The 18,639-nt window shown below is 44.9% G+C and overlaps 1 protein-coding gene across 1 annotated transcript in view; it reads right to left on the reverse strand.

The window, feature by feature from the left end:
- Window positions 1–62: 62 nt before the first annotated feature.
- LOC120809290 (insulin-like growth factor 1 receptor) overlaps window positions 63–18,639 on the reverse strand; it is a 59,134-nt gene continuing 40,557 nt past the window's right edge. Inside the window, exons 3-21 of the mRNA XM_040162991.2 lie at window positions 16,815–17,112; window positions 16,182–16,318; window positions 15,686–15,830; window positions 14,873–15,081; window positions 14,635–14,761; window positions 13,938–14,173; window positions 13,626–13,793; window positions 13,036–13,243; window positions 10,270–10,556; window positions 10,022–10,164; window positions 9,598–9,763; window positions 9,364–9,466; window positions 9,212–9,282; window positions 8,889–9,118; window positions 8,241–8,345; window positions 7,838–7,997; window positions 7,473–7,602; window positions 5,961–6,095; window positions 63–3,671 (exon numbers count right to left, since the gene is read on the reverse strand). Coding sequence (XP_040018925.2) covers window positions 3,143–3,671; window positions 5,961–6,095; window positions 7,473–7,602; window positions 7,838–7,997; window positions 8,241–8,345; window positions 8,889–9,118; window positions 9,212–9,282; window positions 9,364–9,466; window positions 9,598–9,763; window positions 10,022–10,164; window positions 10,270–10,556; window positions 13,036–13,243; window positions 13,626–13,793; window positions 13,938–14,173; window positions 14,635–14,761; window positions 14,873–15,081; window positions 15,686–15,830; window positions 16,182–16,318; window positions 16,815–17,112 — 3,587 coding nt within the window. The 3' untranslated portion in view covers window positions 63–3,142. The remainder of the gene's footprint in view (window positions 3,672–5,960; window positions 6,096–7,472; window positions 7,603–7,837; window positions 7,998–8,240; window positions 8,346–8,888; window positions 9,119–9,211; window positions 9,283–9,363; window positions 9,467–9,597; window positions 9,764–10,021; window positions 10,165–10,269; window positions 10,557–13,035; window positions 13,244–13,625; window positions 13,794–13,937; window positions 14,174–14,634; window positions 14,762–14,872; window positions 15,082–15,685; window positions 15,831–16,181; window positions 16,319–16,814; window positions 17,113–18,639) is intronic.

The following is an 18,639-nucleotide window of genomic DNA, read 5'->3' on the forward strand; positions in this document are numbered from 1 at the left end:
GCTGTTGATGTTGAGCCCTGGTCTCTTAAACTGTACCTGCGCCATTTTTTTAAAAATGTATCCGGTCAAATGAAAGTGTATGTTGACATAGTCACGTAAAATACCCAACAGCAATTCATTCTGCAGAGAACTAAAACGCACTGAAGTCCTCTCTTATGTCTTGTCAGAGACAGAAACTTTTTTTTTTTGCAAACTGGGCATGAAGTCGGTGGACTGAAATCGCAACAAAAGATATTCCATCTCTTTTCCAGGTTGACTTTGTGAGGTTTATCTAGATCCCCGTGGGATTCATCCAGATGAGGTTTCTATACATATCGATGGAAGTGAGATGCACAAACACGTTGATTTAAAAAGAGTGAGGTAGATATGTACTTGAAGGAAAAAAGAAAATAAAACTGTAAGTCCCCCAGTCATGACACCAAAGAAAATACATACAAAAATACAAAAAAAAACTTTATACTGAATCATGGGGCATTTATACAGTGATTTAAACTGATATCACAAGAGGGAAAATAAAATAGAAAAAAATCAATAAATAACACTCCTACAGAGAAAATAAAAACTTCAAATAGAGGGGGGGGGAAATAACAAGGCAACATTTCCAAATAGACAAGGAGAAATCCTTCATTCAGCCTCCATTTAAGACCCTTTTCCATTCACGAAAGTGAAATGTCTTCCCTTTCCTGGACTTCATCTGCCTTTAACCCATCCGTTATTTGGTTTTCAGAAGCAGTGATCACAAAGACAAACAATAAGATCCATTGCGATGAAGTAACATTAGCAGAAGTGGTCTTATATTGAGCCTGAAGTAATACAAAATAGGGAGAAGAAATATATATTTTGAGGGATGGTTGGCATAATTATGGCTTAAAAGACAACCCAATTATTGATTCGAGGGGAGGCAAGAAATGGATGGGTTCAAATACCAGATCAGGTGTAAATTCATCTCGCATTGACTTAAAAAGGAGGCATAGAGGGAAAAAAGAGAGAGGGGGGGACACTACTGGACTCAACACAACATGAAGGGGTTGGGGGGGGTTACGTTGAGCCAAGTAGAGGACGATCATGAGAATGTGTGGAAAAAGCAAAGCCTTTACTTTAACCTGAGATTGAGTCGCACGTAGGGCAACGCTAGGCGCAGTGCTAGTACACAAAGGGTGCAGAAAGTACACACTCACACATCGAGCTAAGGTGTCCATTCCAAATAATTATAATAATAATAATAATATAGACAACAAACAAATGCAGGAGAAAATATTTCATAAAAATAAAAGGCAATGAACAAAATAGTGTTACAGAAAAACATTTGGGGTAACAGAAAATTATGTTTTTTGTTGCTTTTTGTTTTTTTAAACAGATTGAAGATATAAGAAATGGACTATAGTGGAGACCATGAAATACCAAACCTGAAGGATTTCTGTATGTGTGTATATATATATATATATATATATATATATATATATATATATATATATATATATATATATATGCACATCCAAAAGAGAAAAAGAATAAAATAGCAGCTTTGTTCTCTACAGACATAGAGGCAAACATTTTGAACTGTAAAAAGTTTAAAAAAGTGACAAAACCAATAATGTGTATAAAAATTATCCTGCAGTCTAAAATACAACTGTAAGACCTTTATATGTGTTTGAAATATAGAGAAACTAATGACTATTCTAAAGGAGACCTGTTGAAAAGTCGTCTCTCGGCTACTAAAATCAATTTCTCATGTTTCTGTTCGTCACGGAATATTTGGTGCCATTTCATTGGAACAGCAGTGTCAGAGAGTAAAATGTTCCACCTCCCAAAATAAATGCACTGTTTTAAAGAGGTCAAAAAGCTTTGTCTCTATGTGGAGGCACATTCATATTCCTTGATTAGGAAGTCCAGTGACTTTGTGAAACGTGTGGTACTTTGTTTAGATTTTCTTCACCAAAAAAAGGACAGACTGAGACTGTGATTCAGAGTTGGCCGACGCAAGTCACGCATGTGCTTCACCCAGATGTTCAAGTGATAAAGTGGAAAATCCTGTTTACCCAAAAAAAAAAAGAAAGCAGCAAATCACTGCACGCTAGGAGCTGAAGAACCAAGTCTGGCCATGTTTTTGCTAAAAAAAAAAAGAAGGCCTTTAATTGATTACCAAATGAATTGCAGATTACTTGTAAATTTACTAATGGTTTGAAATAAAATAGACATTGCCGTTCTTTTTAATGAATTTCCTGTTAACCAATATTGCTTCAATAGATTTTAAAAAAGCATAAACTTTGATTAAAACAAGGCCACTGGTTACATTTCAAAATTCTAAATCAAACAGCCGTGCTTTTGCGTTTTCCCCTTTTCACACAAATCACTCGAGTGTCCCGTTTCTCCTCCAAGTCTCTCATGTCTTGCTAGATTTATTCCAACCCCAGAAGCAGATGCTGCAAAAACCTTTGAACTGCGAACTTGAATGCAGGCTTCCCTAACAGTGACACTGTCCCACCCCACGACCCTCACGAGCATGAATCCTGCAGTCTACCAGACGTCTCAACTCTGAGCCACAGCCGAAAAGGAGGGAGACCTGTTTGAAACTGAAGAAGAACCTTAATTTGGCAATTGTTTGGCAGATACACAAGAGGCCCCCCTTAGTCCAAACTTTCTGATGGAGGCCTTCTCGCGAGACACGAGCCGGCCCGCTCATGAAATTAAAAAGTAATTTTGAATGAAAGTCTTTTAGTAATGGAGCCATATTAGAATCACGTGTTCTGTACAAAGACACACCCAGAAAAAAAGTGCTCTTCTGTTGGATTTGCTGGCAGATAAGCTAAAAAAATGACCATAATTTCCTGTCTAAATGTGTATGTCAGGGAACATGCCTGTAATGTTTTCCTTCTCAACGGACTTATATAACAACGACACAGGCGGCACAGGAAGGAGCTCCTCCGTGTCGAGTCCCAGCCACCAAACTCCTAAATGCTTTAGCAGGTCTCTCTACTGTTCCTCAGACTCTAGCGCTTCAAGGACTGGAGAGACCATCTACTGGAAGCCAGCAGAAGAGAGTCGTTTCTCACCTTTCACACCGACCTCCTTAAGAGACGGAGGAGGCGTTTGAGTTACCCTGTGCGAGAGGAGAAAAGGAGGACGAGGGGCTGGTCTGACATCAGCAGGCCGACGACTGGGGCAGCGGCAACGCGCGCTCGTTCTTTCTGCCCCCGTTCATGTGCGCGTACGGCTGCAACTCGTCAAAGTTGGGCCGTAGCACCACCGCCGGCCCGTTGGCCGAAACGTGTCCCGAGGGCTTGTCCGAGGCCTGGCCCGGCGACGCCGAGGCCACCCGGCCAGGGGAGGCGGGGGACATGGGTCCCAATAAGGGAGTGCCCGGGCCTTGCATGGGGGATAACTGCTGGGCGGCGGGGGGCGGCGTGCCTCCGACCACGCATCCCGACGAAGGTGCGGTGGCAGCAGTAGTAGGGGGCTGCCTGGTGGGCGCGGGGTCCAGTGGAATGTTCTCCATGTTTTCTACCTCCATGTCCAGCTCCTCGGTGTCGGGCGGCTTGTTCTCCTCGCTGAAGAAGAAGCTCATTTCCCTGAAGGGAGGGTCCAGATCCTCTTTGATGCTGCTGATGATCTCCAGGAAGGACGGCCGCATCTTGGGATTGTACTGCCAGCACATCCTCATCAGCTCAAACCTGCAGGGGATGCGCAGAAGATAAATACATGCACAGTAGAGCGTTTTATCATTCAAAGAAAAGGTTCACTTTTTTAAAATCTGATATAATACATTTCCACTATGAACGTCGAGATGACTTCCTTCTAAAAAGACCAACATTTTGAAAGACACCAACGTTTAACTCACTTTGACTGCTTTGTCATTTTAGCCTAAACTTCACAGCCAGAAGGATTAGAGGGAAGTTTACAGCAACTCTTGCAAATGGCCAGCGTTGCATTAACACAGACTTGGAATAAACATGGAACTACCCTATGAAACGTTTTATTTCTCACCAGCAGGTGGCAGGAGACACTGAAGTTAAAGCTCAGTTCACTATGTTGAGCTTTGTTGACATTACAAGGCATTGTACTGTAAACTGGACAAATACACTGTACTACTCAATTTCATACAGGTTTGTTGCTGAGATGTGGTTTTAGTGAACACACCATTTCAAATGAGGTATTAAAAATGTGGGTGTGTTTTATGTCTACAACATGGCATAGTGGCATCAGTAACGGCTGGCAGGTTCCTCTGCCAGGCCAGCAGCCGAGCTTTGGGAATGTCAAAACAACTTCATAAAAAGAGAGAATTATTACAGTCATGTGCGGTGCTGCACCACACGCCACAACTTCAATTATACACAAACAAGCTAAGAATACTCGCCGAGGCCGGCTGACAAACACCTCAGACATCTCAGCTGCGCTCTTTCTGTTCCCTCTCTCTTGTTTTCTTTCTCTCGCTGTAGTCTCTTTGCAGTCTACAACAGTCTCTGCACAGGGGAATTATGGGTAGAACTAAGCACCCGCCCTGCGAGCGCGCGCCTCGCCTCCTACTCAGACAGCAGGGGGTGGCTTGTTTTTTGTTTTGTTTTTTCTTTAGAAATGCAGCAAGTGTCCCAATGCCGACGTTAGGGTGTCCAAACACAGACCTCCCACGAAAAGACACGTAACGCTCGGCCACTCTGGGGTAATACAGCTTACGTATGTGTGTCTGAACTTTACCAATAACTGCCTGTTATAAACAATCACATGTCTGGCGAGATAGTGACAAAAATGTGCTTTCAAAATTAAATTTGGCCACAGTCTGGCTTTTACAAAAGAACACAGTCTGCGCACAGTCTAGACACAGAAGAAATTTCACCAGCATAACAAAAAGAAATCTGGACACACTCACATAGAATCAGAAACAGACACACGTCCAGGCCAAGTGGAGTACAGAACACTTTCATAACATCTATGGTAAATGTTTAATCATTTATTAATGGTAAATAACAGTAATAATAACCTTTCAAAAGAAATCTGTTGTTTAATATAACCACAGAGTCTAAATTTCCTTTGGACCCAACCCTGCAAGAGAGAACGGCCGTTTGTCCACAGGAAACCAAACAAGTAACAGAGTACAATCGGTGGCCCACAGGTACCTGAGCACGGGAGAGATTGTACGAGGAGGCGACATTCAGGGCCCTCCAAGAACGACTCATCGCGTCTTTATATTCACTTTGTAAAGACTTTGGGCTTCATTGCACTACACTCTTGCGGAGCTCTCAATTAAGACGCCGCATTGAAGGCAACCAGCAGCAAAAAAAGGCCTGAAAACCTACAGACCGGGGGAGGTTAGCCCACGTTACCACCACCACCTTTGTAACACAACCCACACACTCCTGTAATCGGGTCAAAATAGTCAGGCTGCCATAGAAATGAGAGCTTTGTGTTGCCGCAACATTCGGCCCTCTTCCTAAGGTGAGGTCAGCCGTGGATGGCGGGAGGGGAGGAGGCAGAATGCCTTCTCATTGAGGTCAGAGTGGGAGAGGAGAGAAACGCTGCATGCCGACAAGCAGCTTGTGCCGTTTATGTCTCTCTCTCTCTCTCTCCTCTTACAAGCCAAGACGATTCACGAGGGATTCTTTCCCCGTCTTTCCCACCGCGTTTTACTGACGGACGGACGGACGTCATCTCGCGAATCGCGCCGCTCGTCGTCCCCTTCTAGGGGCCCGGGGCTGACGGGGCTGACGGAGGCTTCTCGCTGCCAGCTGCCCACCGCCAGGTTCCACGTCACTGACAGACCGCATTTAACCTGTGACGTTAATGTCAGGCCTCATCTTGGCTCCGACGAAGCATGCGCAGCACATGATATCTTACACGCTTCGAACCGCAACTTAAAATAAATACTGGACAAAATATGAATGTGACAGGAGGCCGTGCGAAGCCCTTCGGGGGCGATGGAATGTAAACCACACACCGCCGCTGATCACAGAAACAAGGAGACTTACAGCATGTCAGGGCAGTTGTCAGGTTTGTCCAAGAGGCCCCCCTCCATGACGAAGCGCAGAACTTGTTCATTGGACATGCCCTGGTAAGGCTGTTCTGACAAGGTGGCGATCTCCCACAGCACGACACCAAACGACCTGCGGCAGGAAATAAAAGAATTATCAAAAATCAATTCAGGAATTCTGCCTCTTCTCGGACGTCAACGAGGAGCCGCTTGCCTTGAGTGCAACAGCTCAAAATGTTAGAGGCTGTTGTGTTACAAACAGTTTGTTCCCCTTTCTTTGCTTCGGTTTCTATTAGAAGGAATTCTTCTTTTTTTTTTACAGAGAAATAAGTCAGAGTGACTCCTTGCAATAAAGACAGAGATCCTGCACCCTGTAGTCACTTTATCAAATAATGTTAATAATGAATTATTCATTCAATTAAAGGTCTGAGGACCAAAACATTATCAAGACCCCATAAGTGGCCAAGAAAAAACAAAAAGAAAAAAAATTGTCAGAGCAACGTGAAAACATTTACTGAGCGGAGGATTTTGGAGAACAATTTGAGAAAAGCAGCACACAGCAGACATCTTCTTATGCTGTCACCGTCATGTTAAACCTAAAACCTGACAGACCTTCAGCATTGAGGGTAATATAAGCTGTGCATCAGCGGGGCAATCCCTCTTGTGCTATTATTGCTGGACTCAGTGCAAAGAATTTCACTGTGAAACTATTCATGAAGAAAGTTCTTTGCTTAATTGAGAAAAAGGAACAATACTTTTTTTTCCACTCCTGCTTTTCATAGTTTCGCAACTTGCATTAAATTCAGTTTACGGTCAACAGTCTGTCATTACAACGCTGCATACGAGAAGCGTCTCGCTGCTTACAGACAAAGCCACATTTGGAGAGTTTTTCTCAATCAACAAAATAAAAGTCCCCTACTCGTGGATTCCTAAGGAGCCCATAATAGGTTGGTGTGTTACACTAAACTTCCACTGCACAACATCAAGGAAGAAGATAGAGAACGCAAATGTGGAGGTGGGTTTGTGCTGGCACTGCAGCCTATCATTTGAGAACATCTGGAGCAGTTTAAGCCCACTCTTAAGGACTGACCCGTGAGACAATTCGAGTTGGGAAACAAAAAAAGGGAGCTAGTAAACACTTGTATTTTTGTACAACAATATTGTTCCTCATAGAAAATGTGGCAGGACTGTAAACTGCGATTTTGGTCCAAGCTGGCATAAAAAAAAAAGGTGTCACTTAAAAGAAAACAAATGATTCTTGTTCTACGCTACCCAGGAGATGGCGGAAAACCAAAAATGTTTGCTAAATCAGAAATGCATGTTCAAACCCAAGTAATGTGTGTGTGTGTACACATGTTTTTACAGTTTTGACACCGTAGCATGACATATTTTAGTGATTCCACATAGTAATTTGAAAACATTACTGGAATAGGCCCCTAAATTAGGACAGGTTTGTACATGCATAACCCAGGTTTCTGAGTGGGTGTGAGAGAGTGATGTGTCCACATACCAAACGTCAGACATTGTAGTGAACACGCCATCTTTCAGGGACTCTGGAGACATCCAGCGGACTGGCAGCAGGCCCTTTCCTCCTTTTCTGTAGTAATCCGTCTCATAAATATCTCTGGTCATGCCAAAATCTGAAAGAAGAGAGAAAAAACAGAGGTTGGGAAAGCCTTTAAGTATCACTTATTCTGTGTGAGAGAGGCAGCTCCCGAGAGCTCATCCATTCCCTCACCTTCTCCCTCCCTCTGTCCATCTACATTAAAGTACTCTGCCTCAGGCGCTCACTGAAACCCAAGCAGTTATTTTTCGAGTCCAGTTCAGCGTTGAGCAACCCGGGGAAGCTGTAGGCATACCATTAACTTGACTTACCTCCGATCTTCACAGTGAAGTCCTCAGCTACCATGCAGTTTCTGGCAGCCAGGTCTCTGTGGACAAATTTGTTGGCATTTAGGTACGACATGCCGTCGGCAATTTCCCCTGCCATCTGGATCATCTTTTTGAGCGGGGGTAGGACCTGGCTGGTGGCGTTCTGGGGATAATGAAAAAACACGGTACAGTCAGCCTCACCGGTGGACAGTGGCTACAGCCGGGCATTATAAAGTGAGGTATGGATGCTATGTGAAGAGCGAGGCCCGTGAAAATAAATGTGGGCAGAATGTGTGTGTTTGGCTCCGTGTGACAATTCACACACCGTCAACCTATTTATGTAAGAGCTCTAGCATAGAGGTGAAATGTGTGTGTTCAGGCGGGTGTGTGAGAAAATGCTGCTTACTTCTTTGCGCAGAGAGCGCAGGTGGCTCTTGAGATCTCCTCGCGTCATCAGCTCCATAATCACCAGGGTCGGCTGTCCCTGAGAGACCACGCCCAGCAGCCGCACCTTCGCCAATCAAAGGACGTCCCAGGTCAGGCGTGAGACGTCAAAAGCGCTAAATCCATTCTACATTCTAAATCTAAGTTCTGAATATATAGAGTCCGAGTGTGCAAAACAGTCAGCGATCACAAAAAAGAAACCTCGTTTTTTTTTAAATGTGTTGTTGATAGACTGAATTCTACCGCAATGCAACCGTAAAAGATGATTATAGAGCTTCCTCGGATTACCTCAGAAACTCAATAAACACCCATATTGCGGCAGGCATAGCGCTCATCAGAGAATGTACCCATAATCCAGGAGGCTAAACTGTGCCTCAGGCTGTAGCTGCATGACTAAAGTAAAGCACAGCGGACTCAGTGCTTGAGACCTTGCGACACCTTTATCCCTGCAGCTATGAAAATGAACTATGAAATGATATTAAATAGCATTTTGTTGCGATTGGGTTGGGTAGCAAATCAGCGTGTTGCTTTAATTCGAGCCATATCGCAACAATCTATCTGTTCATTTGACGCTTTTCTCACTCAGTTCAGGCTGTAGACGCTCTCTTACCACATGGTGACAGTTGAACTCCTTCATCACAGAGGCTTCGTTCAAAAACTCAATGCGCTCCCTCATGCTGGCCGACTCATTGACCGTCTTGATGGCCACTCGCGTCTCCTGTTCGTCCTTGACCACTCCCTTGGCGAGTCCTTCGTACACCATGCCAAAGGAGCCCTGGCCCAGCTCCTTGTGCATCGTGATCTTCTCTCTGGCCACCTCCCACTCATCTGGGACGTACACTGGAACGACATAGCGGACAGCGGGTCAACAACACGCGCGCACGCGCGGCAAACCAGAGGAAACTTTGACAAGATATAGCACTTTCCCCTTACTTTCAGCAGCACTGAAGTACTCAGGGTTGACAGACGCATAAAGGACTCCCTTCCCCAGTCTGTCGCTATTCCTACCAACACAAAGACAGCAGAGTTAGGCAGCTGGCCGCACCAATTTGCACCTGTGCACAGCAAAGTGGATTCATACTTGCCTCTTTTTGTTCACAAAGAAGACAACCGTGGTGAGGGTGGCGATGAAAAGTGTCACTATGATGGGAATTATGATGACCAAATAGAACGCCACACCATCATCTCCTGCCAGACAGAACAGAAAAATAAAAACAATCAGCACTAACTAAAGCTGTCATTTCTCATTTACCATCATTTTTCCAATTAACAGTACTTAATGTGCAAGAAATGTTGTTGTTTTTTGGGGGTTTTTTTACGTTTGGGTGGAGGCACGTAGAAGAACACTCTGTCTGTCCAGGAGCCGTTCCCTGCAAGTGAAGTGGCACGCACGCGAGCAGAGTAATTCCCCGAGCCCAGGTTGGTCAGCCGAGCTCCTTGGTACAGGCGGTACTGCTGCCGTGACACGCACTCGTGTTTCTCAGGCTGAAAGGGAAAAAGAAATGTGAGGTGAGGTCAAGTGTTGTGCATTCGTTTTGAATAAAGGATTTTAAACCCCAATGGGAACTTGCACATCCGTAATCTTAAAAGTCTTGTTAAACTTCAGCGCCACTGGTGCCGAATGATGTATGCGCAGTGCTGCTGGAGGTGGAAAGTACCTTTAAGTGTGTGCGCTGGGCATTGTTGCATTTTGATATAGCGTTAAACACGAGGGGGTCTTTGGTTATACCCAGACTGTCTTACCTCTGTCTCCAGACGAAACTTGATCTCGTACATCAGGATGAGACCGTTGGGCATGAAGGGCTCCGGCCAGTGCAGAACCACACAACCTTCAACCTTGTCACTTCTCCCATTGGTCACTTTTCCGGGGATGTCGTCTGCTTTGCCTGGGAAACACACAACGAGCACTTGTTTACAACGCGTTGTAGGAGAAGATGTTAACGCAGACTGTATTTCATCAATCCTAGATTGTATCCAGGACCCTTATTTACCTGCCGGTTTGGTCCGGGAGAAGACAAAGGCTCCAGCGCTGCAACGCCCGACCTCTTCGTTACATGCATGGATATCGATGCGGTAGACAGTGAAAGGTCGCAAGTTGAGGATCTCTAAATATTCGGCTGTGCTCTTGTCCTCTGAGAAGGGGAACTCCCTGATTGGAGGAATACCATCGGTACTGTTATCCTCTGGACCAATGGTGGAGTTTCCCCTGCCGACACCGTGATGGAGCAGCGTGTCGTTAGCCGAGCCGAACACGTCTCTACGTCGACGATCTGGAGGCCTGAAATACAAAAGTACAGCTGTAAGACACGTGGAGAAGGTCCCACTGTAAGAAAAACAACTTTCGCACTAATCCCAGTCATCGCGGGGAAAAAAAAGTCTAAAAGTGTCCCAAAAAAAAGCAGACATGACAGGAGAATAATAATGTATACTTGAATATATGTGACATTCTCTCATAATGACAGACGAGGACACCCAAACCGGGGGCCATTGCAGTGAGTGCACCTGGTGGTGGTCTCATAGTGCAGCGGAGACGCCTGGAGCTCAACATCGGCATCATTATTGGGTTAAGGAGCCGTTGCGGCGCTCTAGCAAGGGGATAAATGTTTTGGGGGATGTTTGTAAATGTAATGAGGACAGCATGAACACGTGGAACTTTTGTATTGCAGCAAATTAAAGAACGTATATATATGGGCAATTAGGACTGCAACCAACAACTGTTTTAAGTATTTGTTAATCTGATGATTTGTCCCTAATTAGTTCACTTAGTCCATAAAATGTAAATGATGCCTATCACCACCACAGACAATAAAGAGACCGAACTGAGCAAAGCTTACAGTCAAGCATCGTTTGAATGTGAGTAGACGTACACCCACACGAGGAGTGTACAGAAACAGACGGATCCCAGGGCAAGAACAGTCGCACTGACACGTCAACATTCCTCTCTGACAGTTATAACCGAGGCAGTAAAACCACTGAAAAAATGCTACTATTGAAAAACTCTCACAAAATACATGAAAACCGCCACGTATGTCTAAACTGTTTGGAGAGGCAGAGAGAGACGCGTGGACCACACTGAGAGGCCAGATGAAGGAAATGCAATGAGAGCGTTAGGTTGAGCAGGTCAGTCTTACAGCTGTGAGAAGATTCCTCAGGTGACCGAAGGATGACCTTATAACTTGTGAGTTACTAAAGTCAGTGTCCCGACCTCAACAGCTTACTTTTACACAAGTGGTGAAATCCAGAAAGTAAAGCCTGGATCACACATCAGGCTCGTGGCGAGTAAGATTAATACTGCGGGCTCAATCTCTGGATCTGACAAAGGAAGAGGTACTCTTCTATTTGTCTCGTATGTAGACATCAATAGTTCCAACAGGGAGCGATTGCAGTAAATAAACGCTCCAGGTTTTAGATCGCACCACGAGGTCTCTCTGAAACCAGACAATGGCAGCCATCCTCCTTCTGCAGGGCCGATGGGGTGCTTCCTTAATTCATTCAAATTCCAGATGGATTCACTGTACATTTCCTGGGAGCTGTCTCACTCCAGAAAGAAAAAAAAAAAGAGGAAAAAGGTCCAAGACAAAGAGAGTTTGTAAGGGGAGGAGGAGAGCGAAGTGCCGGGCGGAGGGGGGTTGGTGGTGGGGAGGGGGGACAGAATGGAAAACATTTCCTCTTCTTTCTGTTTCTGTTTTCACACACCCTCTTTCCCCTCGGCCTGGGTCTAAACCCTGAACCGTTGGAACAAAGCTCCCAGATTTTCGATCCCTTTCCCTGGAGTGGTTTGGCATAATGCTGGCTCTGTTACAGTGGAGAGTCTGTGCATACACAGCTTGAACCCTTCGCTGCAGGCCCGGGACCTGCCATCCGCTTGTTTCCTAGACAGCTATACCATAACAAATCAACACAGTCGGAGAAAGACGGGAGGGGAGGAGGGAGGATACGAGTTCAACGAGACATTTTTTTTTTTTTTCCCCTACATTGCGAAGGAAGAGAAGAAAGACACCGTAGCGCTGCTTGAATAAATTAACTTTGGAGACTTTGCAGTATAGATTAATAAGATACCTGCTCAGTTTCATGGTTGGAGGCAACAAGTTAATCAAAGGTCTTCATAATTTATTGTCATGGACGTTGGAGATTCAAAGTACCGATTCAAAAAGGCACAGATTGTTTGTGACTGTCTATATGAGAATGAGAAAGGAGGAGAACCGAGCGGGAGTCTTCCTTAGCCACGAGCTAAGTTAAATGATAACACAACACAGATGTCACTCCTTATTGTGGAGAACAAAAGCATAAGCAGCCACGGGTGTGCAGCCAAACAAGGCTCTTCAGACTCCTTAATCACATCTCTCTCCTGGGTTTGTTTGTGTTGCCTAAATTGCTGCCTGCTTTGGTTCTAACATCCCCCGTGCCCCCGCTGCCATGGCAACACAAAGCCACAAGAGCACTAAAAAGGCATTGGATCATACTCAGCATGCCTCCTCATCTGCAACACATGACTAAATGGCCAAGCCCAGCAGGCCGGCTCAGCGCCCGTCAGGTACATCGTCGCCCCCCCCCCCCCCCCCTTTGCTTGGATTCTGTCAGCCACAACAAACCCGGCCCACCACCGCTTTCCTCATTCTGACCCTTCAAGGCGAACCACTCCAGCTCTTTTGATTGCCATCTTTACAGAATCAAAGGAAGCCCAGAGGAGTTGTAAACAGTTCAACAGATGACTCGGAGGCATGTATTAGAAGCGTGATATCAGTAGCTTAGATCACCTCGGCAGAAAGATGGCGTTGTGAAGGAAGTTCTCAAAGATTTTCAAAAAGACGCGGTCATCCTTCTCCCTGTCCTTCTCCTCAGGCGTCTTCTGGCATTTACAGCATGGGCCCTTGTCTCCGCCTGCTAGGTCTGACTTGGTGGGCTTGGTGTTGTCCTCCATGTCCGTGAACCCTGTGGCTGGGAGACGGATCGGGACCTTCAGCTCTGTTTTAGTAGAAAACAAGTATTAAGCAACGGGAACGATAGATAAGATGTTTTGATATATTTTCTGCCTAGATTTATAAGTCAATATTAAAGAAAAATGTTCAGTTTTTTGCTGCGTTTAAGATGAGAAGATTGATACAACTCTGAATGGAAATAGGAAGCTTACAGCAGATCGTTAACTTAGCTCAGTAATTAAAATTCCTTTTTGTTCTTTTCATGTATACAAAAATCAAAAGTGTAAAAAAGAACATTTCAATTCCTTTCCAATCTTTATGCTAAGCTATGCTAACTAGCTGCTGGCTACACACACACACACACACACACACACACACACACACACACACACACACACACACACACACACACACACACAGTGGCGTACCTTTGGAGCAGTAGTTATGTTGGTAGAGCTCCCTGTCCTCGGGCTGCTGCTGCCAGCGGACCAGGTAGTATGTCAGGTTGCCGTTGGGGAAGGCTGGAGGCGACCACTTCACCATTAACGTGGTTGAGGAGTTGGCAAACGCCCGGGCATCTTTAGGCATAGACGGCGCTGCAAATGGGCCAAAGTCAGTTCGCTACATCATTTATTTTTACAGTAATTACTAAACGGGTTGATGATAACACTATTCACAGCATTAGATATAACTGGCGAATACAGTATCGGTGCGAACAGGCTGATGGCTGACAGACTTACGTGATGGGCGTGTGCGGATGTAGATGATATCACTCTTTGCTCCAGTAATGTGTTTGTTCTCCACCTGGAGGGTGATGGCCTTCACAAAAATAGCGTACTGGGTCCAGGGCTTCAGTTGTTGAAGACTGACTTTAGGGTCATTGATTTTATCCTGAGGCAAATCCACATCCACCATGTGCCAGCTGTTTGAGCCACAGCCATCCTGTCCGTCAAACTCCGTGATGTTCTGAAACGGGCTGGCAAAGACACAAAACATAATTGTACATTGATTGAAAAGAATGTTCACCATTTACATAAGGAAGACATCTATGTACATAAAAATGCATTGGTGGTGTGAAAATTAATCAAATTCTAAGTCAAGGATATGATTCATCTCAAAAACAATATTACATATCTAAAAGACAGAAACGTTTTGCCTGTATAACTTAAATTTGTATAAGAAAATCCGACCCAGATTAAACCCAGATCAGATATGATGATGTTAATTTGGTTGGTTGTATTGCAGTTCTTCTGCTGGTCATCTGTAATAAGGGGTTCTCAGTAATCGTGATTAAGATAATTAAGATTCATATTACATAAAGACTAATACATTAAGGAGAATCCTGTTCCAACCCGAGTGGCCAAAACAGAATATGTTGTTGCAAAAAACACCTCATCATACCCATCCTGCCTTATTGGGAGTTTTGGAAGTACTCACGACTCCTTGTAGTAGACTACGAAGCTGATCAGGTCACTGTAGCCCTGCGGCGCGTAGCGCTCCCATGTCAGCCTCATGCTGTGGCTCGTAGTGATGTTAGACTTGAACTTCAAGACATGACTTTCACCTGTCGACAGAGCAGGACGCGCAAGAGACGAGTGCGGCGTTAAGACAATTCACAACAAACAAATCCGTCCATTGTCTTTCAATGCATCAAAGTCCATCCGAATACACTCACAGCTGGCTCGTTCACCGTTGTTACGGAAATCGCCCTTCTCTGGCTTCACGGCAATGCCCGTATTCTCCCACATATTGTGGATCTCAATCATGCAGAGTTTGGGGTTCAGGCGAAAGAAGAGACGTCCATTCTCAATAGTCAAGTTGTGTTGACTCCAGTCCCACAAGTACTGCAGGTGCTGGTTGTCGATGGCCGAGAACGAATACATGCTGAAAATGGAAGGAGATGAATGAGAGGTTACAGACAGCCCTCACTGATTAACAGCAGCTGAATGTATATATATGAATTTGTTTCGTGGAAGCTGAAGTTGTCAGAAATGCGGTTAAACAGGAGCTTTGGGGCGGCGCACGAACAGATAAACGTTGCATGAGGTTTGTGTGTCTGTTTGACAGCCCGGGTTCATACAGAGGACAGACACAGATCATGCTAATACTCTGAGCTCGAGTCGGTCCGTTACGCAGCTGAACACCTCCAAAGTGAAAGCAATGTCTGCCATCGTCAACGGCGTTCCACAGAGAGAAACTGCCCCGGGAGAAACAACAAGAAGGAGGACGGGATTTCCCATGACCCCTCTGGCCATAACCAAAAAGGCTTTTTTTTTCTCATATCCAAACTGCTGCTGATGTCACACTGTGACAGAAAACCCTTTTAGCTTTGTAGTCACGCTCATAATTCTGGCCTGTCTGAATCACTATGTTTTTAAAATGTCTACAATGCACTGGACAGTGGCTGCTCGTGGCCTCTTATTGCCTTGCCAATAAGCGCGCACACATTCAGCGACGAAAACAATGCAGACAAACATCGCGGACGTACTTGTCGATGAGTTCCTGGCCACTGATGTAACGCAGGCTCTTGAGGAAGGACAACGAGCCGAGTGCGTGGGAGTGCCGAATCTTCACGTAGCCCGTCACTGTCTGGATCAACCCCATGAAGCTCTCCAGCTCAGACGCTATGTTATCTGGGGACGGGATGAACATACACAGACGGAGATGTTAAACAGCAGGCGAAAGCGAAAGCGATAACACGCTTCAACGTGTTATAATATGTCAAGATTGGATTGTGAGCTGCGCGGCCAATTGAGCAAATGCATTATAGCATCAGAATATTTACTGGGCTGTAAAGCGCAACATTGTGTAGTAAAATCAGTATAATGAAAAATTCGAGAGCGCATTGGACGACGGATTGGCAACAAATAAGGGATTGAATGTGATGTTGCTTAATGTAGTGTAGCATATTCTACTAAGCTCAGCTACACTGAGACGTCACATAATATGTTCTAAGCACTGTGCGTCTGTGTGGCTTCACCCACTTCCACGGCGGATATTGATGTCCAGATTGCCTTCGATGATGGTGCAGTCCTTCAGGGACTGAGCAGCGTTCACCGAGTCGATGATGGGCGACGTGCAGACCTTATCACACAGGCCATTGCAGGGAGTGCAAAACATTCTGTTTACAGCAAAAGCAGAGAGGATAAGAAGAACGTAAGTTAGTGATACGTAATGTCAGAGAATGAAAAAAAAAAATAAACGTTTCTACCTCACCCTGAAATCGTTTGTCCACTCTCCGTTTCCCAAGCATTCCAAAGGCAAATATATTCCCTCCATAACACAAGGTCACCTCTCACACGGAGAGTTTAATCTTTTATGGGCCCTGGTCTAAACGTCTTGAGAGTGTGACTCACTGTATTGACCTCATAGATAAAACAAAGTATGGCCAAGAGCACAGCACAGAGTCGGATAGAAATTTGGGAATCGACGAGACGGGGAGGGAAGTCGCACGCAAAGAATTTTTCTCTTTTTTGAGGCAGAATGTCAAACAAAGGAAACGTCAAGTGAATATTTGAAGTGGACTCGCCTTAAAACCTTTTAAGCGTTAATCTATAAAAATGATGGTGATGTTGAAAGCGTTGAAAAAGGCCATTCACTCTTTTAAAAGCCTTTACCGGTTTGCCTCTCGCGTGAAGCCAGAGGGGCAGTCGAGCATGCACTCTCCCCCGTGGATGACGAAGGGAGTATCGCCGGGCAGGTGCACTTGGGAGCACAGGTCCATGGTGATGCAGCGCCAGCCCTCAAACTTGTAGGTGTCTGGGGGACAGTCCGGCACGCAGCGATCCTCGTGGTAGTAGTGGAGGCAGCCGGAGCACGCCATGTCGTTGTTGGGTTCGGTGCAGCTGCCCAGGCACTGGCTGTGGCAACACTCCCCCTGGTCTGTACAGGCCAGCTTGCAGTGTTCGGGGCATACTGGGGGAAAGTAAGAGAGACGGGGAGGAGGTCAGTTTCGATTGGTCGTGAACAGTCTGCGCGACCGAGCGCTATTACAACAAAGTCGAGGATGACAAACCAAATTCTGTGAATAATGCCTATAATAGGTTAATAAGGATCACGTGTGTGCGTTCACAACACATGTTCCTATACACGCTGCACAAGTCCCACTAACAGCCTCTGAACAATACCGCACATACTTTCAGGCTGTGAGAAGAAAGAAAAGAAAAAGTCAAATCAACAGGATAATTATTGTGTGGATTGTTTCAAATTAAGCTAGAGCAAAACAAATGACGGAGTTTCCTCACTGTTTACTGAGCATCCCTGAGAAAGCAGAACCAAAACCCCATAATATGTTTTCAATAACACACAGGTTTTCCCCATTGATTGAAACAGACAATTGAAAGAGTTTTGAAAGTTTGAAAGTTTGACAGATTTATAGAACAAAACTTTGACACAGAAAGGATTAAAGTTACTCATTAAAGGCCAAAAATGAGGCCAGTGCTTGTTGGTACCCACTCATGTTAATCTGATCAGCTGTTCGCTTAAATATAAAATGTGAAAAGGACAAATGGAAGGTTTGTTTTTAATGCTGAAACGTATTCATGAAGTAGCATGTCAGTAAAAGCAGATGTAAGGATGCAAAGCTTATGGTTCCCAATAGCTCTTGAGGCACTGCAGGCAGAGGTCTCCTAGTTGATGATTCCACTCCTGAGCACCTGTGTGTGTGTGTGTGTGTGTGTGTGTGTGTGTGTGTGTGTGTGTGTGTGTGTGTGTCTGAGTGAGTGAGTGAGTGAGTGTGAGTGAGTGTAAAAAAAAAAAACTGTTGACAAGACGCTTTCTGTTAATGATTGTTTCACCGTGTGCACTAAATGTGGCTCTGGGACAAACCGAGTTAAAAGGGTCAGGTTCCTTTATGGAATAGTGAAACACAGAGGAAATATATGATCATCTGTTTGAAAAAATAACATATAAAAAAAATTGAAGAAATTGTGAAAGAGTCCTGGTTTCTTCGCAACCGCCTCCTCGCACAAAGCCAGGGTGGGATGGAAATGTGAACACACACACACACACACACACACACACACACACACACACTAAAAGTACATTCAACCACACATTTGACCACAATCTTTTATATAATGTGACACTGCACATATTACTTTAGAGTCATTATTTCAACCCTAAAACTTTTCAAAATGAAAACATAATGTAGAATAAGTGTGTATGTCTGTGTGACATGGGTGCACATGTTAATATGTGAATGTGTGTGTGTGTGCGCGCGAGAGAGCGGAGAGGAAACGGAGCTCCACTTGTTTATTTGCTTTTAAATTAAACGCGGGTGTCGGAGCATCAGTGGTTTGCTTAGTGAATCAGTCGAGAAAATGAAGCCGGCCGCTGAGCTAATCCTCTCTTGATGAATACTTTATGTTGCTTTAAAAAACATCTGTATATAAGACCGTGATGGTGCACACAGTGATGCTCCCAAAGTGCCAACTCCAGTTT

Source organism: Gasterosteus aculeatus, chromosome X (genome assembly GCF_964276395.1).
Source record: "Gasterosteus aculeatus chromosome X, fGasAcu3.hap1.1, whole genome shotgun sequence".
In the NCBI taxonomy this organism is placed as follows: Eukaryota; Metazoa; Chordata; class Actinopteri; order Perciformes; family Gasterosteidae; genus Gasterosteus; species Gasterosteus aculeatus.